This window comes from Ursus arctos, unplaced genomic scaffold (genome assembly GCF_023065955.2).
Source record: "Ursus arctos isolate Adak ecotype North America unplaced genomic scaffold, UrsArc2.0 scaffold_6, whole genome shotgun sequence".
Classification (NCBI taxonomy): domain Eukaryota; kingdom Metazoa; phylum Chordata; class Mammalia; order Carnivora; family Ursidae; genus Ursus; species Ursus arctos.
This window is the reverse complement of record NW_026623078.1, coordinates 25761272-25787148: the sequence shown is the minus strand read 5'-3', so window position 1 is coordinate 25787148 and position 25877 is coordinate 25761272. Positions and strand designations below refer to the sequence as shown.

The window sequence follows — 25877 nt, the reverse complement described above, 5'->3', positions numbered from 1 at the left end:
TCCGTTTTCAGTTGTGAGAACTTAAAGGTTTTGATTATTGAAGTCCATGTAGTCTGAATGTATATCTAGCCAATCCATCATTACTCCTCTACTACATTATTCTAAAACAGGCTAATACCAGTCTTGTAGTCTTGCCATAAACTAGAATTTTGAGATGGCTCCTTCAAGTCTTATTGCAAACTTACTCTAACAGCAACAGAGTGAAACAATGTTTAGTCTCTCTCTGTTTTTTTGGCATTCCAAACCCACCCCCGATATGGATAATCACAAGTTTACCTTGATCTACCTTTTAAAACCAAATTTGTATATCCACCCAAAAAATCCTTCCCCAATCTGCTGGCATTTGCATCTGTATTTGCCCTTTTCCAGCTGAACCACAGTGTGTCCTGTGCCTCTTGCGGATCTAACCTTTACTCAGCAAATCCCTCTTGGACCTGGTGAGATCTTGGTTTTCAGTCTCCAGCCCCAGGGTTCCGAGCCTGAAGTTCCAATGTATCTCCACTTGTTGCACTTTTTTTCTGAATTGCAGACCCCAATCCGGTGCTGGCCTCATGACTGCTTCCATGGATTTTTTTTTTTTTTTTTTTGACATTCTGTAGTATAATCTTGGGACCAAACCCACAGGGATTTGTATGTTTATGCAAGAGCTATATGTTAAGGCTTGAGTAAATAAAGTAGTTTTAACTATAAAAGTGTATCTTAATAAAACTAAGCCACCTGGGGAGCCTGGGTGGTGCAGCTGGTTAAGCATCTCTTGGGTTCAGCTCAGGTCTTGATCTCAGGATTGTGGGATGGGCCCCAAGTTGAATCGAATCGGGCTCACTCTCGGCAGGGATTCTGCCTGAGACTCTCTCTCTCCTTCTCCCTCTGCCCCTACCCCCATGTGTGCTCTCTCTCTTTCTCTAAAATAAATAAATAAATCTTAAAAACAAAACAAAACTAAGTCACTCACTATCACTGGGCAATTCAGACCAAGTGAGCACGCAGAGAGATTTGTTAGATCAATTTTCTGTGGTAACCCTGAGAAAATGTGGCAGAAGAAAATATAAAATTGATCTTTTCCAACTTCTTTTGTGTTTCTACTAAGTTGTGTCTTTTCTATTAGATTAAGTACATTTTCCTAATAATCAATAAATTGGAGGTTAGTGCATTTTTCTTATCTTTTAAAAGAATTTTAAGAGTTAAAAACCAAACCATCACATTTAAAATACCATTGGGTATTATATCAAAGTTCATTATCTTGATAAGAGAGTATATTCCCACCTATAAATACTTCGGTGACCTAAAGACATTCCTAAGATTGCTCTTCTCCTCTGAAGGAAAATCTGAGGTATGTACTTGATCTTCAGAATAATGCACAAGTTTCTTAGCATGGCTTGGAATTCCCTTTGGGAGCTCCAGGAGCAAGGAGGGCCCTCAATTCTTTCCTCTTCCTTGTTTCCACCCCCTTCCTCAATGTATTCCCAGAGCCTTAGTAAATTACCTGCAATGCCCTGAAAATGCCATGGATCCCTTGACCTTGTCCTTTACATAAACCCCAAATCCACTCCTGCCCAATTTGCCTGTCCAACCCCTTTCTTCCTTCAGGCTACCTCTTTAGACATCTCTTTTTGCAGCTTGGTTAAATTATTGGAGAACCCGCATCCCTTCATCCCTGGGGGTGTTTCTTGTTCACACTTACCCTCTGAGCCTGGAAAAATGTCTCTCACATCCAGGCACCCATCAGACACCTGAAAAATGCTGATTATTCCGATTAAACCTGACAAATCCTTATTAAAAGGAAGCTTCAAATCCAGGTCCTGTAAAACAATCCCTACCCGGTGTGTGAGACTTACCTGCTTCCGCATCACATCTGTGGCCTGCATGATGTAGCGAGGAGGCAGTCCGTGGCTTCGGGCCAGGATGATGGCCTGCTCCAGTGTCACACTCAGGGTGCACCTGTGCACAAAAGCAAAAGCAAGTCCAATTCCATGTGTTCCCGTTAAACACTTCAACACAGTTTGGGTTACTAATGAAGAGGAACAGAATATATTATTCTTAATCTGCCTCCTCAGAGAGTTACTCATTTGTCTTTGGGTATCCCCCATGTATTCATGAGGTAGATATGTTAATAAACCTCTGTTTGTTTTTCTCTTATTAATCTGTCTTTTACTATAGGGGTCTCAGCTAAGAACCCAGAAGGATAGAGGGAAAATTATTTTTCCTCCCCTACACTAATTTCAAAATCAAAAAACACCAGCCAAAATGGAAGCAGCTAGACAATGAACCAGTGATTTTTCTACATAGAACACCTGGCTCTTTTTTTTTTTTTTTTTTCTTCTAAAGTAGGCTCCACACCAAGCATGGAGCCCAGTGTGGGGCTTGAACTCCTGACCCTTAAGATCAAGACCTGAGCTGAGATTAAGAATCAGATAACCAACTGAGCCACCCAGGCGTCCCTAGAATATCTGTTTAAAAATAGATTATAGAGCTACATGATTGGGGTCCTAAATTAAGTATTTAAATTTAACAAACTCATAATGAACTATGTTTATGAGTTTATATACATAAAGTTAAATAAACAGCATTATAATAAAATCTATTATCAGATATTATTCTTTACTGGTATTTCATGTAATTTAAAAGACTTCCTAATATTTTTCATATATGTCTGCATGATAGTTAATAGATTTATACTAATTTATGCCCAATAGCTTAGAAAAATAAACAGTGAAATTAATATTCACTGTGATCAGAATTGATAGTTTAAAAAGTATGTTTCTTGCACCCAATCTAAGACTGTACAAATTTTAAAAGGAACTGTTATTTAGTTATATGATAATGTGATGCCCAGAGCAAACCTAAGAAAATTCAGAATTCAGCCCTTGCATTCAGTGATTGGTGTGCCTTGTCCTTTGTCTTCCCCTTTTAAAGCATTTCTTTTATGTCCTTCCACATTTTTCTCTTTGGCAGCTCTTAGAGCTTCTGTTTATTTGTTAACATTTTTCAGGTGTTGTTCTACGAATTGCTTTTTAGGGGTACCTTTTGCATACATTTCACTGAAATGTTCATTACTTCTAGATGTTTTGTGTAAAATTCATATGAGCAGATTTTGTTTTACCTTCCTTTTAATTTATGTGTATTTTGATTGTGTTTTTTTCTAGTTTTGCATTTACCTCCCTGTAGTTTGGTGTTTTTCTTACATATGTATTTATCTAGGTCTGTTCAGTTTTTCCTTGCAAATGAAAGGTCTACCATGTAATTGTTTCTATGTGAGGAATATCTAACTCACTTTCGGTTAGAGGTTGTACTACAGAAGAGCAACCTGCCTGCTAGATTTTGATACTGATGAATTAAGAAAAAGAGGAGTAAGGGGCTTTAAATATTACTGCTGAAATTTTAGAAAGAACTTAACAACGTGTAATTGTATTATTATGCATAATTGGATTCTAAGGAGAAACACGTCAAGTTTCATTGGCTGTTCAATGACCTGACAAGCATTAACACGACAGAGAACTCTTTACAAAGCGTTAGTAACACATAGTCCGATAAGCTGAAGTGTTACAATTAGCTTCTGGTAGTATGTGGTATTTCTAAATATTTAGTGTATGAGTCTGATAACAATAGATACTTGTCCTTTTACTTGTTCCTGCATGCCCTAGAAAGCCAAGGAGTACAGTTGACAGTTCACCCTTCAAAAATCAATTTTTCACAAAGCATTTAATTGTCAGCTTACTTGACAGACCATAACTTTTTTTTCCTCCTTACGGTCTCCTCTACTCCAATTTTAGGTCCTTATTGATTCTAACATTTTAATCAATAATGCTCATTACACTAGCTGAATGACACTAAGAAAAAAATCTTTACCTTTTTCTAATCAAACTGAAATATGTCTGTTCTTCTAGATAAAACATGACTTGCCTTCTTCTAACACTTGTTGTGAAGGATTTTTAACAAGCAGCTGTAATTTTTATTCATTTTTAAAATCTTTTTGAATGGTTCTATTTCTCCCTACTTTAAACTGTAATAAACAACAGTACAGTAGCAAATTATCTTCCAGAGACTTTAAAAGATTTTGCTCTAATCTCCCGATCAATCAGCATGGCCAGTACCATGCTCTCTGAGAGGGTCCCTCAAAATGTCATTATTTTGAACCAATCACACACACATCACCTAACAGAAAAATCTACCTTGAAATGGATGTGTACGCTTTCTTTCCTACCATATCCAAGACAGATGGCTTTGTCTACCTATTTCTGCCTGTCAATACCAACCACTGTGTATGTTCCAATTAGGTCCCAAGATTAATTTGAAATTTTTTAAAAAGTGAAACATTTAGGGGCACCTGGGTGGCTCAGTTGGTTGGGCATCTGCCTTTGGCTAAGGTCATGATCCCAGGTCTTGGGATTGAGCCCTGCGGTGGGCTTTCTGCTCGATGGGGAACCTGATTCTCCCTCCCTCCGTCCCTCCTCCCCATGGGCTCATGCTCTCTCTCTCTCTTGCTCTTTCTCAATCTACTTTCTCTCAAATAAATAAATAAAATCCTTTTAAAAAAAGTGTATTTAAAAAGATACGATGAGGTCAATGTGGGAAATACTGCCTGTGTTTGATTGACAGTTGATTTGTCCAGTGGAGGCCTACTTTTTCCATCACAGCATCACAGGACTCCATTCTCCCGAATTAAGCATGTGGAAGAAAGCCCAGCAGTAAGCCCACAACTTTGCTGTTAATATATCACTATTTGCCTCCTAACGTTTTGTGTTCTCTCAGCTATCTCAATCTGAATGTCAAGTGGAAAACCTCAGTGTTTGCAAGAAGCATTTTGATTCTAGCATTCTCGGAAAGATTCCAGATCCAGAGAATGGCACGTGGTTTTTCAGTGGTGCATAAGAGTCAGGTTTTACAAGAGATCATTTGGTTTTATAGGTACTTCGGTGATTACCAGTGAGCTCTGCTAACTCTGGACAAGACAATGAAGGAGCATTAGGAAGGCTGGGAATCCTAGGCAAATCCACTCAGTACAAGGGTTCTTATCAGACCCGCCAATTTCCTTTCTAGCAATAGCTCTGTTTTCATATTAGGCAGTTAAATTAAAATTTAAAGAAATGTATATTTTGGCCCCATCCTGGAAAATATGGGCCTGCTCCTTCTAGCTGCAGTGTCATTTTTAAAATTTAGACAACTCTTTCCCTGGAAGTCACAAAAATAAAAAAATAAAGGTCACAGTGGACTTTGTCCTTCATAAAAAGGCAAATATAACATATACACAGAAGAAAGTTGTTCTATAATTTGAGTAATGAGACATTCCAAGTAATAGCCCTGCTTAGAGCATACTCCTGAGAAAATGTACTTGACAGGGCTATAAAATTATGCAGAAATTGTGAATTTCCCCACAGAAAGAAAAAGGAAAGTGTCAATATATCTGTGCTTATAATGAATAAATCTTCTTGACATATTTTGTATTAAGAATAGATCCCACATCACATCAGAGATTTAGCAGAGTTTTAATATGATAAATGTAACCTGTGGTTAATGGGTCCAATTTAATTTGAAAGGCACTTTGATTTAACAGTGCTATGGAAAAGTCACAAAGAAGTAACTTTTGTTCATTCATTCACTCAATCAATATTTTTTGAATGTCTGCTTTGTACCTACAAGTACTAGATGCTGGAAGAAGTGGATTTGCCATCAAGCTAGAAAAGGTTGAGAGTCAGCGTCCCTCACTTGTAGGGTTCCCTAACAAATTGTCCACATAGCCACATGCTTTTATAAATTTGAGAAAGTAAAATGTTTTAACTGCAAATGGTTATGACTGCTGTCTTAACCATGTCTATCCCAACTTCCCTCTGTCATGTTCTGGAGTGTTCAAATGGCCATGATTATTTCTGGTACTGAGCTAAAGGAAGTAGAATTATGGTGCACTTAGGCTAGGTTGACTGGAACCTACATATATGATTCACAGTCATTTCCATTTATAGTTAGGTTATTATAGTCTCCTGGTGTAGAAATGGATTCCAGAGTATTTGTACTGCCCATTGTGCAAACTCTCTCACCTCATGTTGAAAAGGAGGTGCAGAGCCCAAGGTTGTAATGCAATGTTCCTATCCTGAGGCACCCAGGACTGTATGTGGTGGAGGAAAAACCAGGCTAGAAATGTATAGAGCCAGAAGCTAGTCTGTGGAATATTCTTCCAAATGTTATGGTTCATATGCTATGGGACCCTGTAGGGGTTCTCATATCTGACAATGATTTAAAAATTTCTAAGAGATTTAGCAATAGTGTTGAAATTAAAAGGCTTTTCTAATCAATAACTTTTCTTTAAAAAATTTGATCAGCCATGCTAGAGAAAAAAACAGAATTATTGTCCTATTCTCTCTATAGAAGATTATATCACAAAAAATACAACAGCAAACAGAAAAAAATCCCATCCCTTCTGGAGGTCAAATTTCGGGGGTAGGGGTAAAAAAGAAAATAAGAGGCAAATACATAATACCAGGTGGTGATAAGTTATCCAGAAATGTGAAATTTTTAAGGGAATAGAAAGTGAACAGGGTGCAATGGCAGAGGGAAATGCTGTTATTGAGAAGACCACTTCTCAATATTTTGGCCTCATCCTGGAAAATATGGGCCTTAGTTTTTAGCTTTTCTTAGGGAGAGCAAGTGCAAAGGCCCTGAGGTTAATGCATGTTCTGTCTGCTTAAGAGCAAGTGTGGAGCTCAATGTGCAGGGCACACAGAGAGGAGAAGGAGATGAAGTTAGAGAAGTAGTCTGGGCCCCAACATGCATGGCCTTGGGGGTTAGAGTTTAGAAGTAAGTGAGTCTTTTATTTATTTCCTTGGTTGATGGGGAAAATTTTTCAACATTTACATTATGCGATGTAAAACAACAATTTGTTAAGCAAATTATCAAAATAATTTACTAAGTATGTATCCTTAATATACTCTCAATACTGTGATCAAAGCATTTTCAGTTGCTTTTGAGGCAACTTTTGCAAAACCAAACTCTTCATTCTGATGCTTGAGGATTTCTACCAACTGCTCTCCCATGCTCCACTCCATCTTCCCAGCACCCCAGCTATTCCACCCTATCCAGAACTTTCTGCTTGTGGTCAACATCTTGGTACCATTGCATAAACCTCTCCCCAAATAAGGAACATCTATCCACTTTTGGAGTGTCTTTCAACATATCACAAAATCTTTCTGAACGTTGAATAGCGGTTGACACATGGGTGTCACAACCAGAAGTACTGGGATTTGAGGACGCCTTGTAGGACTTTGGCCAGGTTACTTGTACTCTCTTGGCCTCTATTTTGTTATCTGTGAAATGACAAAAGCTGGCATACTGGCTGGATAAAGTGCCATAAGAATTACATGAAGTGGCATGTGTGATCACTTAGCCATGCCTGTGGTGATGCTGCCCCCACCTCTCTCTGCTGCTGGGCTCACACTGCGAGTCTGCCTACATGCGCTCGTATGGGCAATACGTTACTTGGAAAATCCAAGGAACATGAGCTTTCATAAATTCCATTTCCCAAACCTCACTGCATTTTAACTATTTACAAAAGCTCTTTCTCCTTTTTATTTTAAAAAAAGATATTCATTAAAATGACCCTGTGGTTAATTTTTATAAAATCTTATAATTTTATAAAATTATGATGTTATATGATTATGATAAGTTCATGAAGTTAGTGACAAACTTCCACCAATATCTCTTTTATATATTGGGGTTTGGTAGAAGTAGAGCTCACCTGACTATAATTTGGTACTTGCTAACATGCTTCTTTGTGATTTTTATTTCATATGTTTGTCCCAACTGATCCTAGACCTCAGGTATCAATTTTATTTTATATGTCAAACTGTAGAGTGAAAGGTCAGGGAAAGCATGTGAAACAGCCTCCTGTTGGCCAGTCTAATTTCCAGATGGCAGGGGTACAAAAAACAATCAGCATCCAAACCTCGCCCTCATCTAAGTCTCATTGGAGAGACAAAACTTATTTTCCTAAATTACTTTAAATGTGACATATTGTATTTTGACCATTTATTAACTCATGTCTATTACACTCTATTTAGTTCACTTTGTAAGACTTCAAATCTGGAAGCAAGTTACATTAGTTCTTTTTTTTTAAAAAAACGTTAATCCTTCTCTTTAAGATGATTCATGACATTTCTGTAATAAATTACATTGAAGATTCTCAAAACCCAAGGATCTTCTACATATTTGGTCATTTACCATGATTCCAGACAAAAACATCAATTTTACTCTCAATTACCTTGTTTTAAAATAATTTTTGGTTTTTAAATTCCCGATTACCTTTTAAAGCCTCCAGAGCTCAAATGCTTCATTTAATGTTGATTCAAATTATACTGAACAAGGAAGCCAATTTCCCAAGGGTTGAAATGCATTAAATTGAACCCTTGGGGACATGCATCACATCACCCCTTTGGGGCCACAAGGGTGACACAGTAACTCGCAGGGAAACTGATATAGGAAACCAGAACCATGTGAGCTTTATGGCTTTGAGCTCTGTTTTCTGGCAGTGGATTTATCTGCTGACTCTTAGCTCACAGTCAGGACTCTGCTGTTCTCCTTGGTAGCTAATCATTACATTGTTCTCTTCTGGGGGTGATCCCAAACTCTCCTATTACTAGTGGAGAAGGGTCACTCATCTTCTGACACAAATAGAGCACATGAAACACTGGTGTGATGAAGAGCTCTGAACTGGCAGCCACAACAATTTGCCATAAACTAACACGATGTAGATGATTGAGAAACATTAAAATAGGAAATGCAACCTTTAGCAAGGGATAGTTTGTTTTTTATCTTCCCCATATTTGTAAAATTCAGGCTAAACATTACTTTGAAAATTTTTATTATACTCCTTAATAATGTTACATATTTAATTAACAACAGAGAACTGGGGTCTCTGGATTTAGGGATACACACTGAGACTTCAAAAGCTTCTTGAGCAGCGATTTTAACTCTTTTGTGCAAAAATAGTAGAATTGAAGCACTTGGAGAAGTATATTCTCTTTTTTGTGTGTTCATGCAGTATAATTAGCAGAATAATTTCTTGTTAGGAAAATAGGATATATGGGAAGCACATACCCACATCTAAAGGCATCCGTGGGAGGGGGTCTTCTGAGTTTAAGGGACCATATGTCAAACAACAGTTTTGACCAGTTCTGCAAATGGTGGCATTAGACAGGACCCCTTAACCATCTATATAAACTGCCTAACTATTGAAACTCATTGAATTATTTGCATCAATATGAAGGTTAACTTGGTTTTGTACTAGGTAAATATAAAGTGAAGCAAATATTTCACAATTCTGAAATCAGTGCGTTTTCCCCGATGCAGAATTCTACATAATAATCGGAGTCTGATTTTGTTTTTTTTTTTTACCTCTGGTCTTCCATGGGTACTGCCTCATTTTCACCATTCTTTATAACTCTTTGCTGCCTTCAGTCATGGAAACAAGAGGGAGAAAATTCCCTCAGGGCAAATACATCCCTCAGAGTCTATATAAGGACATCCCGAGGAACCTATTATTTTGATAATATTCCTCACATGAGTTATATGCTTATTATGGTTATAGGTGTGTACATTTAGAGTCTTACAGATTGACATTTTAAAAACATGAAATAATTCCCCCCCTTTCTATAGAAGTCTTTTTTCCTCCTTTAATTAAAAGGCAGACCCATTATACTTGTTCAAGTGACTGTCACAAACAAGTTATTAGGAGTCTAATCAGCTGTGGTTCTCCGAGGTACTCTACTAAGCTGATTATCTGGGCAGCATCCGAGTTTTGCAGAGAAATAATGACTATTTCACTCTCAAGGGAATGAAGCAGGTGAAGTAAACTGGAACACAGCCGCTACTGCTCTTGCACACTACTGTTTTATACACAGAAGCTCTTTATGACCGATGGAAGGCTCTGCTGATGGTCTGATTTTATGCACTCCACGGCATCATCTGAACTTCGGTCCTGGGTAGCCTAAGGCAGATTAGTTTCAACAATCTTTGAAATAAGATACATTTCTCTTTGTTGGAAAAATATAAATGATTCTGCTCAGTTTCCAAGTGAGCTGAAGTCAAGAGTCAGATGCTGAGCCCCTTTCATCTGCATTTTTAAATGATCACTTTTGTGATGGGGTGAAAACAGTGGGAAGAGGCAAGACTAGGAGAGTCAGAGTGAGACTGTACCAAAATAGGCAAGAGATATTAGTGGTGCACCTAGAGAGGAGAGATTTATAACATAGTAAGAAACAGGAAATTAAATTAGCATGAAAGGTACTAGACTTAGGTATGTTGACATATGGAACTGCACAATATATTCATCTGTTATAATGGATGAGTTTAGTTTGACAGCCTGGGGGTTTATAACATTTCAAATATATATCATAGTATATCTGATTCATTATTCTTATATTAGTTCCTTAATTTTTAAATTTTTAAAAAGATTTTATTATTTATTTGTCAGAGAGAGAGCACAAGCAGGAGGCCCGACAGGCAGATGGAGAAGCTGGCTTCCTGCTGAGCAAGGAGCCTGATGCGGAACTTGATCTCAGGACCCCAGGATCGCGACCTGCACTGAAAGCAGACGCTTAACTGACTGAGCCACCCAGGAATCCCAAATTCATTCATTATTAATCACTCTCATCAAACCTGTCCAGTTATCATTTATCAATATTTTCTGGGTTCAGAAGAAAACATTTGAAATCCTAACAGAATCAGTTCTTTAACACTGTCGACACAAGTTATATATTCTTTCTGTTGTACGTTGAAACGTACAAATCTATTCCTTCCGTCATTTCATTTAAAAACTCAATCCTCTGACCATCTTTCTCCTATTGTCATCACTAAAGAGAACCTGTGCTCCATAGTATGGCTGTCTGGTTTCCAAGGTGGTTCTTTTGTCAAGAACTTTTTTTTTTTTTAGTTTTATTTATTTATTTGAGAGAGAGAGAAAGGGAGAAGGAGAGGGAGAAGCAGGCTTCCTGCTGAGCAGAGAGCCCGATAGGGGACTCAGTCCCAGGACCCTGAGATCATGACCTGAGCTGAAGGCAGACACTTAACTGACTGAGCCACCCAGGCGCTCAAGATCTCAGACTGTAAGTGCAGTGACACCAACGACTCTCACCTCTCCGGTTTGGCATAGCGCGGTGCACGCCACACAAGTGGTGCTCCTGGTTTCTTGTTCTCCTCAATGCATGCATGAAGAAGCATGTGCTAGCACCTGATTCATTTCAAGTTCCTAAATATTTGTCTCTATTCTAATACATACTCTTGGTTTTCGACATCAGGCAAGAAAACTTCCTGTCCTTGAATTCAAGGGGATCCTGTTCTGCTGTCGAATGACTTTCTACAAGCTACCCAAGGAGGATTCTAAAAATAAGCTCTAATAGGGCCCAGTGTTTTGTGTATTCTATTTCTTACAGATCAGAGGAGTCAGCTCTTGTATTTTTCATGCTCCTCTTTCGTCTCTTCGTGACTCATTACTGTGACTTCTTTTCTAGCTCTGTTGAGATATAGCTGACATATAACATTTTGCAAGTTTAAAGTGTATAACAGGTTCATTTGATACACTTATATGTTGCAAAATGATTACCACAGTAGGTTGGCTAACACCTGCATCACATCACAAAATTAACCACTTCTTTTTTGCGGTGAGAAACATTTCAGGTCTACTTTGCAACTACTCTGATTTTTTAAATAGTTCTTACAAGATCTCCCCTATTTTGGTAGGTATGAGCTAATTATTTTAAACAGATGCATTTCATATTTTAACTCTGTAATGAGAAGATGGATTCACTATCAGAAACACGGAGTAAGGAAAACTCAGTGTTCACTATTGCCAGGTCTTACAGTATGCGCTTTCACATACATTGCTCACTTATTCCTTATGCCATCTTTTTCAGAAAGAAATCATTATTTCCACTTCACCAATAGGTCTCCGAGAGACCAGGTGATGTAATCACGGTCACACAGAGAGTAAGTCAAAGGATTCAAAACCTGTTTTCTCATTCAAATTCCAGGGCCCTTTCCATTGTACCAAAATCACATCATGTGGATTACTGCATTTAGAAAATTCCAGCTCCCCACATCCATAATTCAGCAATCACAATCTCGGTCTCAGCATTTATACTTTAAATGCATTGTTTTGGTAGAGATTAATTCAGCCAGCCCAAACCACTTCACTATGAATGTACACCCCATCATACGAAAATACATTCATGATTAAAAAGGATTTAGATTTGAAGCCAGCTAAGTAAGTATATTGATTGTACAGCAATCAAGTAAGAAAAATAAACTGAAGGGAGATTGCGTGCCTTCTCTACTACAGATTTGCATTTTTCTATATAAAACCACTGTTCTGTGTAAAGCATGTTCATTCCCGCAGTGATCTCTTTTATTCTGGCTTCTAATTACTTTTAAGTACTGAGCACAGAGCAGCAATGTGAAAAGTCTATTGACAACCGGAATGAGGCACCTGAATGAAGAAACTAATTGTTTAATGTTGTTTCTTTTCCCTGCTCCCTTTTATTACCTTACACCGAGGAAGAATTGTACACCTGCGGGGTAACGCAGTACGTTAACTACTGCTCAGTCCCCAGGGGGATGCTATGACTCTGCGCACGCAGAGTCTCTGCAAAATTAATGTGGAAAGGCCCGCTGCCGACCTGTTGATCTTTCCCACCTTGGTCACCCTCAGCCAAGTGTTTGTGATAAATGGAAATCTTGAGAAAATTGCCACAAGTCTACAGGGGCTTCCAAAACCTAACACCTATGTCCTTCTTCCCTTGTAACAGAGAAAGCCCTTTTTCAAATGAAACACATAAATATGCATATGTGAAAAAAGGGCAAAGAGGTATTTGTTTTCAACAATAAAGAATTCACTCATTGGTGATGGGTATTAAGGAGGGCACGTATTGCAGTGAGCACAGGGCGTTAGACGCAAACAATAAATCATGGAACACTACACCAAAACCTATTGAAGTGTGGTATGGTGACTAACATATCATAATAAATAAATAGATAGATAAATAAATAAAATTTAAAAAACAACGAAAAAAAGAATTCACTCATCTGATACACACACACACAAGTCTAATAAAATATTAAATATTTACATTCTCCCTATAAGAAAATGCGAGTGACAGTCTAACAATAGTTGTAATCCAAAAGCCTGTAATCACTCAGGCAAGTGTCCAGTAGATTTTATAGAAATAACCTCCGGATGTCTATTGATGCTTTCAAGATTATTGTTTGACTCTGGTCAAACAGACAGTACGGATGAAATCTTCCCACCACCATTCTGGGTTCCTAGGTGTCACAGTTCGAGAGAGCTGAAAGACAAGGGGTTAATGAGCATTTGAAAAGAACGCAAAGAGACCGCAGGCACTGTGCAAAACAACCGAACAGAATGCAGAAGCGATGGGCAGCAGCTGGAGCGAGATTCTGGCAGCAGAAGCACAGCCAAATTGAATACTCCACTAACTCCATATATCTTAAGGCAAAAAAGCAATCCCGTTTAAGGGGCACATTTTCAGCACTGCACAGGGAATTAGCCATGAAAGTCCCATTAAAGATAATGGGACTTTTTATTGCAACTTTCAATACATTCTCTGAACGTTCTCAGCATATATCTTTAAGCCTAGGCTTAAAAATCAACTGCCGGGCAAAATATTCCACATCCTTCATTCCTTTCCAGTCAAGCCCATTAAGGTGTGTTTTTCTCTGACATGGTTTTTCATTGCTGAGGTTAGCGCAGAGGCGATCACGGGGATGGCTAATGAGCACTCAAACACATGAGGATGTATTTGCTATGCCAAAGATGTGTATGAATATGAAACATCTGTGTGTGAGTTAGGACCTTAATTACCATAGCCACCAGGTTTGAATCTGCTTTTCTGCATTTTAGATTTTTCAGCCTGGACTCCTTCACCGATTGATCTCATTTCTGTTTTGTTTTGGGGGATTTAACTGCATAGGTTGGGTACCTTTCCCAGCTGCTCCAAGTTCTTCAGCACTGCCTCTCTATGCCCATCTTCTCCACTTTGCTGTCTGCCTTTCGTCCTTACTCCGTAGGTTCTTTGATGACACCAACACTTAAGGGTGTCCGGTGTTTTTCACACTCAGTGATTTTCATCTGTCTCCCCAATTCTTTGATGCTCTACATGACTATTTTCTCTTTGACCTGTTTACCCGAGTCCCTGAATAAGCTTTGTTTCTAGGGGATCCTTCTTTCGGTGTTTTATTCTGAGGTTCCTCCTTGGTTGCACCCCTTAATCAGGGCTCACAGAGGATGGGGCGGTGGAGAATCAGGGAATATTAACACTCCACATGCGTTCCCTGGTGATCATTTCTCAAGGTCCATGGTTGGCAGCTGATTATCCTTTTCTCACACCTCTGCCCCTTTTCCTGGAATATCTCTTCCCTGTTCCTAACACCTGAGGTATATTCCCAGAAAATTCTTAGTGATGTTTTAAACCGGCTCACATATATCTCTGTGAAACCTTCTCTGACATGGTCCCCTTTTCAAATCACCCTGTACTCATGAATCACCCCACCTCTTTTTTTCCATAGCCTCTTTGCTGTGTGTGTGTGTGTGTGTGTACCTATTTACATTATACCCCTTTATGCAGATACACACCTTTAGTCCTTGTTGACTATGAATCTGTCAAAGGACATCCCCACATAAGACACCAAGGACATCTAAACTCAACATGTAACAGATTAATTCCACATCCCTCTCCACCATGCCCCCAAACAGAAATGCATATTTTCCCTGTGGCAGCCCCCTTCCCCACCACTTTCCCAAGCTGGACGGCAGGAATCATCAAAATCTCTCCCTCTCCCCCTTTCCTCTATCTCTCACCTATCATCTAGTTCTGTTACTTGTGTTTCATACCATTCACATCTCCCCTTTCCCTTCCATGCTCTGCCAATGCCTCAGTTTGGGACCTCCTCATCTCTACCTGTACTATTGTGAAATCTCAGCTGTTTCCTTACCTCCGTCCTTGTCCCATCACAGACCATGACAGTCAGCTTTAAAAAAAAAATCTAGGGTGCCTGGGTGGCTCAGCTGGTTAAGCGTCTGTCTTCTGCTAAGCATCTGCCTTTGGCTCAGGTCATGATCCCAGGGTCCCGGGATTGAATCCCACATCTGGCTCGCTGCTCAGCGGGGAGTCTGCTTCTCCTTCTGCCCCTCTCCCACGGCTCGCGTGCTTTCTCTCTCAAAAATGAATAGATTAAAATCTTTAAAAAATCTAATCAGATATTCTTTTGCTGAAAACCCTTCATTGGCTTCCTGGGAGCCCCAGGAGAGAGTCCCAAATCCTTAACCTCGCAATCAGGGCCTTCCATTCTTCTGGCTTCACCTCCCTGCCACGCCCTTTCTCACTTCACTGCCCCAAAGTAGTAAACCCTTTACTGTGACTGCCCCATAGCGTACACCGTTCCACATCTCAGCGCTGTATTTTCATCCCATTCCCTTCCACTGAGCCATCCTTCATTTCCTTCACCTGATCACAAGTAACGCTTTAAAACCTACAACAGGTGTTACCTTACACTCTTCCAGCTCAACAGGATTTCAATCTCACGCCTCTGTATTCCTCCAGATGATGTTAGGTGACCTACTACCAATTTAAGATTAACATCGTAAAGGCAGAAATTGCCACTTCCTTCTGTCAACTTTCTCCACGCCACCTGCTCTCCTGCTCCAGGTTCATACAGAGGAAGAGACACCCATCTTTCTTCCCTCCTCTGGAGGATAGAAATTTTGGCTTATGATATTTATTAGAGTGGTTATAAAATCACTAACCTTGAAGCCCTCAGGAACACATCCCAGAAAGTGACTGGCATTTTATTTTGCTTTAAATATAACTTTGCAGGTTTAGGAAAAACAATAACTTTAGCTTATTTAAAATAAATTTTGAAGAATCATGCACTCTTTAACAATCTGTATAATAGATTCTGTATTTATCACTTTTAAATAGCTAAATACAAATAAAATTTAGTAACACAAATACTTAAATTTTACTAGTATGCTCAAATAATAAAATTGGATTTGGCAAATACTGATGAAATGTAACTAATAATTATGCATTTAGATTATTTTTATCAGGATGTCTGGCTGGTTCATTCAGTAGAGCATACAACGCTTGATCTTGAGGTTGTGAGTTCAAGCCCCACATTGGGTTTAGAGCTTATATTAAAAAAAAAATTAAAAAAACGCCCACTCTTCTAGATTATTTTTATCAAGATATGTTTAATGTATTATGATTACTGACACTGTCCCAATTTTAATGATGGAAGGTAATCATGTATAAACTCTTGTTTTTTATGTACAGAAATTAAGGCTTGTCGGGCCTGGAGGTAACTGGTAACTGGAGGTCAGAACTAGAAACCACTGAAATAAGTCACTCTCATAATTACTGTCTTATTCTCTTTCACAGTAATCTAATTTGAAGAAAACAATGGACATTTTAAAATTACAGAATAATTTAATATACTAATTTATTAAGTTCATGTCAATTGAAAAGAAAAATCTAGGTAACAAAACAAATATATATGCAAATTTGACCCACCTCTAAGGTAAAGAATTTTTATAAAAGATAATGAAAGAAAGATAAAAGAATCCAACTTCTATCATATTTGAAATATTTGATTTCTTATAATTTTAAGAAAAAATACCTGTATTATTTATCTGGTTTTCAAAATTAGCATAAATTGTGGAGGCTTTCATTTGCCTATTTTACAATTCAGCATAATTTGAAATTCTGGGTTTGCTTCCCCCCCAGTTTTACTGAGGTTTAATAGACAATTAAAAATTATATATGTTCAAGGTATATAATTTGATGATTATATATATATATATATGCGCACAGACATTATTAAATATTCATCCAATGAAGTTGAGCAACATATCCATCACCCCTCACAATAACCAGTTTCTTTTTCTTCTTGCTCTTTTTTTTTTGGTGGTGAAAACACTTAAGATCTACCCTCCTAGCAAATGTCCAAGTATACAAAACAGTATTTTTACCTACAGTCACACTGTTGTATATTAGATCTCCAGAACTTATTCTTCTTGCAAAATTAAAACTTTGGATCCCTAGACCAACATCTCCCCATTTTCTCCTCCTACCTGCCCATGCTAACCACCATTCTATCCTCTGCTCCTATGAGTTTGGCAGGGTAATTAAGATTTATACTTCTATCCTATCATGAGTAGAATATATTTTGTCTTTCTCCCAGAGCCCCATTCTAATAGAATTTTATTTTTTTCTCTTCTAAAGATTAGAGCACAATTTTATATTTTCACATGTTTTTTTTGTTTGTTTTGATACATTATTAATTTTATTAGATTTCAAACAAATGAGAATAGTTGCATTGATATAATCAAATTTTAACTGTTAAAGAAAAATAATCATAACTGCAGCTATATTTAATGGCTATTTATTTATTTATTTATTTTAAGATTTTATTTATTTATTCGACAGAGATAGAGACAGCCAGCGAGAGAGGGAACACATGCAGGGGGAGTGGGAGAGGAAGAAGCAGGGTCACAGCAGAGGAGCCTGATGTGGGGCTCGATCCCAGAACGCCAGGATCACGCCCTGAGCCGAAGGCAAACACTTAACCGCTGTGCCACCCAGGTGCCCCTTAATGGCGATTTTAAATGTCATTTCTGTCATTGTTACTACTATCCTTATATAAAAGTAGTGTTTTAGACTAATGTGTTTCAGATTCCTACAAAGCAAAATTTTATTTATTTATTTACTTTTTTTTTTTAAAGATTTTATTTTATTTGAGAGAGATAGAGACAGCCAGCGAGAGAGGGAACACAAGCAGGGGGAGGGGGAGAGGAAGAAGCAGGCTCATAGCAGAGGAGCCTGATGTGGGGCTCGATCCCACAACGCCAGGATCACGCCCTGAGCCGAAGGCAGACGCTTTAACCGCTGTGCCACCCAGGCACCCCAACAAAGCAAAATTTTAGAACTTGTTGGGAATGTGCAGTATCCTGAGATCATGAGCTAGCAGAAATGCTTCTTTCTGGAGATTTATTTTTATTTATTTTTTTTAAAAGATTATTTATTTGACAGAGGTAAAGACAGCCAGTGAGAGAGGGAACACAAGCAGGGGGAGTGGGAGAGGAAGAAGTAGGCCTCCAGCAGAGGAGCCTGACGTGGGGCTGGATCCCAGAATGCTGGGATCACGCCCTGAGCCGAAGGCAGATGCTTAACGACTGAGCCACCCAGGCGCCCCCTTTCTGGAGATTTAAAATTCAAGTATTTCCACTCATCTTGTTATTGAATCTCTCAAGTCATTTTTGAACAAAAGATAAATGGGTATATTTGAAACCTACATATGCTTATTATGGTAAATTTTTTCTCTCTCCCATACCTAGAATCTAACGTACAGATGGAAACCCCCAGAGTAAATCTACTCATCTTACTTGATGTTTTCACCGCACAATGGAAAAAGATGCAGCTTTATCATCCGCCCTATTAGGACTCTGATTACCTAAGTCAGGTTACCTTGAGTGCCCCACTTTTATAAGATTCTGCATTCTTGAAGCTGGGCTTATCTGTCAATTTGTCCTTTGATGTCATGGTTATGACAGAATAAAATATTGCTAAGTCCTTCAAAGTTCAACAAAAGTGGTTTCTAAAATTGCTAATTGATAGTTACCTGAAAAATTTTTTTTTTTTTAATTGCTTATATGAGCCGGGAGTCATTACACTTCATTTGAAATAAAAACTGTTTGATGAACCAAACTAGTAATACATACTTCTCTTCAGTTGTTTTTATATTTTAACTCCCGGATTTCATTTCCCTAATAAATGTTTATAATCATACTTTGGGTCCTATAGTGTGGCCACAGGATGGATTATACAAGTGCTTGTCAGGGAGGGGAAGAGACGGCTGACTGAAGATTCAGACACCACTGGTAATGCTGTCACATGTGAAAATATGTCTCAAGTTCCACAGAACTAATGAAGGAATGCATCTTGGGAATAAACTCCTCTTAAGTTAGAAGCTTCACGTATACGTGGCCTCTGAGTTCCTACAACTTTATATATGTTAAAACTAACTCTACAATGTATTAAGAAAAAAAGAAGTCTAGCACCGTAATGCACAGAGGGTAGCTAGCTTGATATTTCTCAATAGGTTTTTAAATAATGAGAACAGGTAGACCTTGCCGCAGACTGTTTCCTTCCACACCCGTGCGGGGTTCTAATCAGAAGACAAGACGCTGACTAATGTTAGGTGCTGGTGAATCCCTGATGCAGTGAGCCCCGCCTGGTCCTGCTGCTCACAACACCCACTGGAGGAGTGAATGGGAGGTATGTTACCTAAAAATGCAGGCCATTGTTTCCTGGAAGAGATTTATCCTCACAACAAAGCATGAAGATAAAATGTAATTTATGGGTGCAGATCTCCAAGGTTTGGGTTCAAAGCCCTCACAGGCTGAATTAGACACAAGGCCTATGCTCACACCACGCACCTTCCTGCAAGGCCGTACCAAGGTTCTCACATCACTGAAAACCAATTATTCAAAGATACTGAGAGTTTGTGGACAGAAACTCTTTGGAACAAGTCCTTAGAGGGAAAACCTGTGATCTTAGATTTCCTGCCCTCAGTAGAAGTTTCTTTGACATATCCTTTCAGGTAGCCTCTGGAAAATTCCACCCACTTGTTCCTGCTCGTGCAGGAAGCAGAAGCTAATGTAGTGGGAAGAAAATGACATCTGTGTTTTTGGACACAGAAAGACTCATGACTTCAGGTTTTATAACATTTGCAGTATCCTGATTTATGCTAGTAAAAGAAAAACAGTTGGCTATTAAGCTGGGGTGGGAATAAAGAACTACAACAAAATGAAATAACCGCGTTGAATGGAAGGATGCTGCAGTCTGAAATAAAAGGGAAATTGAGAGTCCCTGTTTACATGCTTTTGGATTGCCTGCAACAAATAGTTGGCCGGAGTACAAGAGAGAACTTTAAAAGCCACAGGCCAATTCAATAATTTAAAAAGTTCAATTTGACAAAAACCAATTTTGTCTGTAAAGCAGGTATATAGACAGTCGATGGCGTAAATCTTCATCAAAAAGGAAATTCAAAAACTATTCAATGCCAATGTTTGTGTTTGTTAATCCAAGAAGTGTAAACTAAAGCACTAGTGACATATGGTACATCTAGGAGAGAAGCACAATCGATACATGGATCCAAATAGCCTCTGCAGACCAGCAAGCGGTGAAAGTAGCACCCGACTATCTAACCTTCTGGTTGCGTCGTACGTGAGGACGATCCTTTCGGGAACCTGAACAATGACTGACCACAAAGGTTGAAACTCCTTGACACAGTAATTCTATCTGGAGGATATTTTTGTTCTTCTTTTAACTTAATGGAAAATAAAATTGAAATCCGAACAGCTACATAATGAGAGCAGCCTCTCTGCAGGCACTATGGGCAACAGACAAGGAAGATAAACCACTAGAGCGATCATTTAGTAAACTATGGCATAGCAACTGGTTGGATTAACTCTGCAACAAATAAAAGTGATAATGAGAATGTCTATGCATACGTTTTGGAAAAACAGAGCTGTTATGAGCATAAAGCAGATTGTTGAACTGTATTTACTAATAAAACTATGTTCAGTTGTGCATTGCTTGATGGAAGTTGCAAGAGATGACACAAAATGAACCTGAAAGAAGGCATGTCAGGGTAGGAAATTATAAACACGTTCCATTTGTTAAACTACCTTTAACATCAAGTTTATATTGTTTAAAAGGCAAAAACCTGTTTTTAAGAAGAGAGAGTCCTATTCTTCTTGCATCATCCAGTAACAATGGAGAGAACTGACGTAAGTGAATAGTTAAGAGAGTGTGGGCAGTAGAAGTTCATCAGTAGAATTGTAATACACACAAAGGAATTCCCTAGGGAAAAGAATTTAATAAAAACAAAGCCAGGCTAAATGCTATGAGAAGATTTTAATAATTCATCCTGAATTCTATTCCGGCTAATCTCGCATTCACTGTTGCATGCGGCTCTGCCATCCGATTCAGGTTGGCATTAAAACATCTAGACATTAATGCTAATTAAATCTGCCTTTTCATTCTGAAAAACCACATTCTTCTCTTTAATATCAAACATATGCAGAATCATTCAACACTCTAAAAATATTTTAGATTCTCTTTTATTTTGCAAATAAAATCAGAAATCTAGGCAGGAAATTGACTGTCTAATGGGGATACCATATTGTTGACCATTTCTCATGCTGATTTTGAAAGTAAACGTTAAAAAAAGTTCGTGTAATATTTATTCTGATTCGCATTGTGAACTTCTCCCCTTTGTCAGAACCTGAAGGTAAACCTCCATGTTTAATGTTGAGTGCAGGTGTGGGTCTAGCTTGGGTTTCTCTCTAGCTGTCTGGATTATAATTATGGAAGAATTATTTTAAGAACAGTCTTTAGTGAGGTTTCCAAATCCAATATAAATTAGTACATTTTATTATCACGAAAAATGTAAACATAGCCTTCACTGAGAGATTAAAAGATAATGTTAAACTCCCATTTTATTCTGCATAATAGAAAAATAAATCTGTACCATTTTCAAATAGTGTTAACTTTAAAATCCAGCATTTGTCATGGAGTATTTGTGCCTATACCTCAGTAAATATCTCTAAAATGAACTAAGTAAAGCTACATTTATTTTGAACAGTAGAAATGGAAAAAATCAAACTACTTTGAAATTTCAATGTTACTTGCTGTCCTAACACACCAATCAACGAATATGATAATTATAAAACAGCTGTGGGACATCAATCTATTTCTCCCAGGTAACATTAGTCAGATTCTAAAATTGCTCATGGGATAGCAGAGAGAATAATTGGGACAACCTGGTCATGGTTCTAGGCTTAAATGCAGTTTAATTGCATTAACTTTCAGTAAATTAATGTGGAGGTAAGAGGGTATGCTTGTAGTTTCGAAGTTTGAATCGTCCCCTTCAAGGTCGTAATGTGTCCAGTCCTCAGAAAACTATGATCTTGCACCAGGGTAAAATAAGAACACCAATAATCAAGGGAACGATAGCTGGCTGAGGTCACAATGGCCTCGGTACAGTTCCTTGAGCTCCCATGTGAGCTCCCCCATTTGCACCGCTGCTCCCTAGGATCGAATGCTCTTTCTCTGAGATATTTGCATAAATCACTCCTTCATTTCATACAAGTCTCTGATGAAATCCCTTGTTGGATGGTGCTACCCCTTCTTCCCATCCTGTCACTTTCTAACCCTCTGACTTCTGTTCTTTTTTCTATTTATTCCATCTACCGCATTACATATTTATTTGTTTACAGTATCATCTGTTTCCCCCCAACATGATGCACATTATTTGAGAACAGGGACTTTAATTTTTCAGTGCTGTATCCCCAGCAACTAGAGCAGGGCTGGCACATAATTGGTGCTCACTGCATATTTACTGAGTGAATGAATAATGAATACACAAATGGGTGAATGAATAAGTGGGAACAGAAGGAGTGAACATGAGTGGATCAGAAGGGAGAGATCACTTCTCTGCTAGTAAACAAATTATGAAATAATATTTTATTCATTTGGTTGCAGATGATATTTTCAATTAAGCTTATTACAGCTCGCAATAGAGCACAAAGTACACAGCCATTAAAATAAAGGAGAAAATTCTGTATATTTTGTCAACCACAGAATACAATGCTCCTTTCAGAGAAATAAGGTTTTGCCATACTTTGTAAGCAAGAACACGCTGTGTAGGACTTGAAAACTAGAATTCAGGCATACCAAATCAAAATGGAATTTTACAGATGAGAACCTGCAGCCGCAGATCATTTTTTTCCCCACTTTTTACCTCTCCACCCTGACTCATCAAAACCCAGTTCAAACATCACCTTCTTCAGGGAAAGGTCTACCCATCTCAGAGATCTGTTTTCCTTCTGAATCTTGATTTTCAGCTGTAACTTTCCTAGGTCATTTACACTTTCTTGCAGTGGAGGTCTATTTGTTATTTCTTATTATGTCATCTTATTATATCTTCTTCTTTTTTGTCACCTGTTGTTCATGCTGTATTTATGCCTCTAACATGAGCCATCATCACTTTATGATGTTACACGGCCAGTAGTCCAACTGTAGTCCTTTGCCTAGGTCAAGTACCAAGTAAATCTGACTAAACAATACCACCATCCTCAAAATCTAACTGGCCCAGTTCCAAGAAGGGACTATGATGGGTGACAGGACACTATTTGCCTACTCAGATTACGATGAGGACCAAATTCTGCTTTATTATTTTTACTACATGGTTTCACTTCCTTGTGAAAATGGTGAGGTGACAGAGGAGGAGCATGTGGTTATGGGGAAGGACTTGACACGGGGTCCTCCACTCCCATTTTGCAGCTGATGCAGCTATGTGAGTTCACAAGCCTACCTTGGCTGCCCCAGACCGAACACAGCTGCCTAAGACAAACCACCTGCCCTGAACCCATCTAAGATTTCCCCTGCCATTTTCAGGAACGTATATCGTGTGGACTCCTGGACTTAATTTTGCCAAAAGTAGAAAGACAGTGGTAACCCCAAGACAGGACCTACCTCACAACCATGGGATATAGAAACCCAAACCACTGAAGATGGAATGTCCATCAAGCGCAGTGAAAAAAGGTTTTGACTAGCTACTTGCCAGCTCCTACCAGGCAAGTTCCTACATGGAATAATAGCAACGTACAAGTTTGTAGCTAAAGTATAAATCTTGTAATATCAATGCAAGGGTGCTAAGATTCTGAGCAGATAAGCTACAGTGCTAGAAATGTGCGATAGCATTCATTTGTATGAATAGTCACTGAACATAAAACTAAAGCCAGAAAATACTGTGTCACTGTGATCTGATTTCCCAAAGCTTATTCCAAATACATCTGAGTGCTTTGAATGGTTCCCGTTATCATTTCCCGCAATCAAACTGGGCTCGAGGGAGGCCGGCAGGGCGGGGCAGGACACATACCTGTGCACGCCGCTGTTGCACATGATGATGTGGCAGGCCCCCAGCCGGCTGCACAGCTCCGAGGACACGGACAGCAGCCCCACCCCGGAGGCGCTGCAGGCTGTGTTCGCGCAGGCAGCCGTGCGCTTGGATCTGATAAACGAGGCTACCAATCGATAAAGTTCATCCAGAGCGTTGAGCGGCCTCATTAGCTGCAGAAAAAAAGTGATGAACGTAGAGACCAACACAGTTCGTAGGAAGAAATGCGTTTAGATGGGATACAGTTCACCATTGTTATAATGTTGAATGAAGAGTCTAAAATATTTTCATTGTGGAGGTGACAGAATTGGAGACTACAAATATTTGTAATTACACATTGTCTAAGAACAACAGCAGAAAAATTAAGTGAGGGAGGCCTGTAAACGGCAGGGCATCAATAAATGTAATCATCTCTTTTTACCTTATCTACATAGGCAGCTTTGGATGTGGAGTTTGGTGGTGAATTTGACTTGTCCAAGTAGAAGGCCCTGTAAGAATCCAAGGAATAAATGATCATTTGTTGTTAGAAAAATTAAGCTGCATGAAGACATGCAAGTTTCGCTGACTTCCTTTTGAAGACAAATGAATAACCAAGCTGGGCACAAGGATGGGTGGGAGTGCAAAAAAAAAAGTCAATTGTCTTCCATTAAGAAAAAATGACTAATGAGACACTTGGGTGGCTCAATCAGTTGAGTGTCGCACTCAGATTTGGCTCAGGTCATGATCTCAGGGTTGGGAGATGGAGCCCCTGCTTCCAGCATATAAACCTTTAGAACAGTACATAGCACAGGGTAAGTGCTCATTAATATTTCCCATAATTAATATTGTTACAAAAGTTGAAGAAATATATTTTCTTGTGACTACTGGCTAGTTTTCATTTATTACTCAAGATTATAAAAGTAATGCTCAAAAAACTAATTTCAAACAGAGCATTGAGTTGAATTCTTTCATCCACTAAGCTATGTTCAGACTGGAAGTTAGACCCTCTTGAAGGATACACTAGTTCTTTTTGTCACCAGGATGCAATTTGGCACAAGTATTTTAATACACGAGGTTGAATCCTAGTGACCTGCAATAATTAAACGCAACTTCCAAAGAATATTGCTGAGTTTTGCTTAGCTCTTGGCTCAATATTAAGCTGAAATTGTAAGGAAATGACCTATGAAGACAGCACACATTTAAGTTATATTTAATCTACTATCTATTTTTGATGAAGTGAATTATTTTCAAGAAGTGAACACTTAATATCGATGTACCTAAATAAGTTCCATAATATTAGAATGGTTGTCAGACAAGATATTGAAATAAAACCGATTAGACTGGTGTTTTGGACCACCATTTAGAACCTCAAAATACCGTCAGATTATTATCAAATGCGTTAGTTGTGGGCAAAATCAGTGAGAGAGCATTGTATGCCCAAAGTCTCTCTCTATGCACGCATGTGCACCCACACACATGTACACTGCTATTCCCATTAGCACTGTCCCTAGTAATGATGTTTATTTTTGTCTTTTTAAGATAAGGTAACGTGGATTAATCAATATTTACACTTTAAATTAGGAAAATTTTAAGAGTCGCTTCCAAAGTGGACATTAGGCTCATTCTTACTGAGAATTAGCTTATTCATTTCTCAAATACAAATTCAAACAAGAACAAAAATTTAAAAACAGTTCTGCATCCAAACTTGGTTATTATTCATTATCATTGATATTTGAACTCCTAAAGATTCCCATCTTGGAACAGAGGTCGTGCCTCAAAGCTGGAACCCACAGAGATACTTTGATCAGATGTTCCCATGACTTTCCTCAAGTGTGCTTGGTAGAAAAATCAATAGGGTGGAAAATTATTCCCTCACC

General features: G+C 38.5%; 1 protein-coding gene across 4 annotated transcripts in view; it reads right to left on the bottom strand.

Annotated features, from left to right (window-relative positions):
* The window catches only part of PREX2 (phosphatidylinositol-3,4,5-trisphosphate dependent Rac exchange factor 2), a 270321-nt gene that overhangs the window by 11829 nt on the left and 232615 nt on the right, over positions 1–25877 (bottom strand). For 3 of the 4 annotated variants that reach the window (XM_026495929.4, XM_044382804.3, XM_044382805.3), the window contains 3 exons: positions 24443–24509; positions 24004–24194; positions 1836–1938 (listed from right to left, as the gene is read on the bottom strand). In XM_026495929.4, the coding sequence (XP_026351714.1) occupies positions 1836–1938; positions 24004–24194; positions 24443–24509 (361 nt within the window). Of the gene's footprint in view, positions 1–1835; positions 1939–24003; positions 24195–24442; positions 24510–25877 lie in introns of those variants that run through there. The other variant, XR_006409186.3, reaches the window with a different exon arrangement.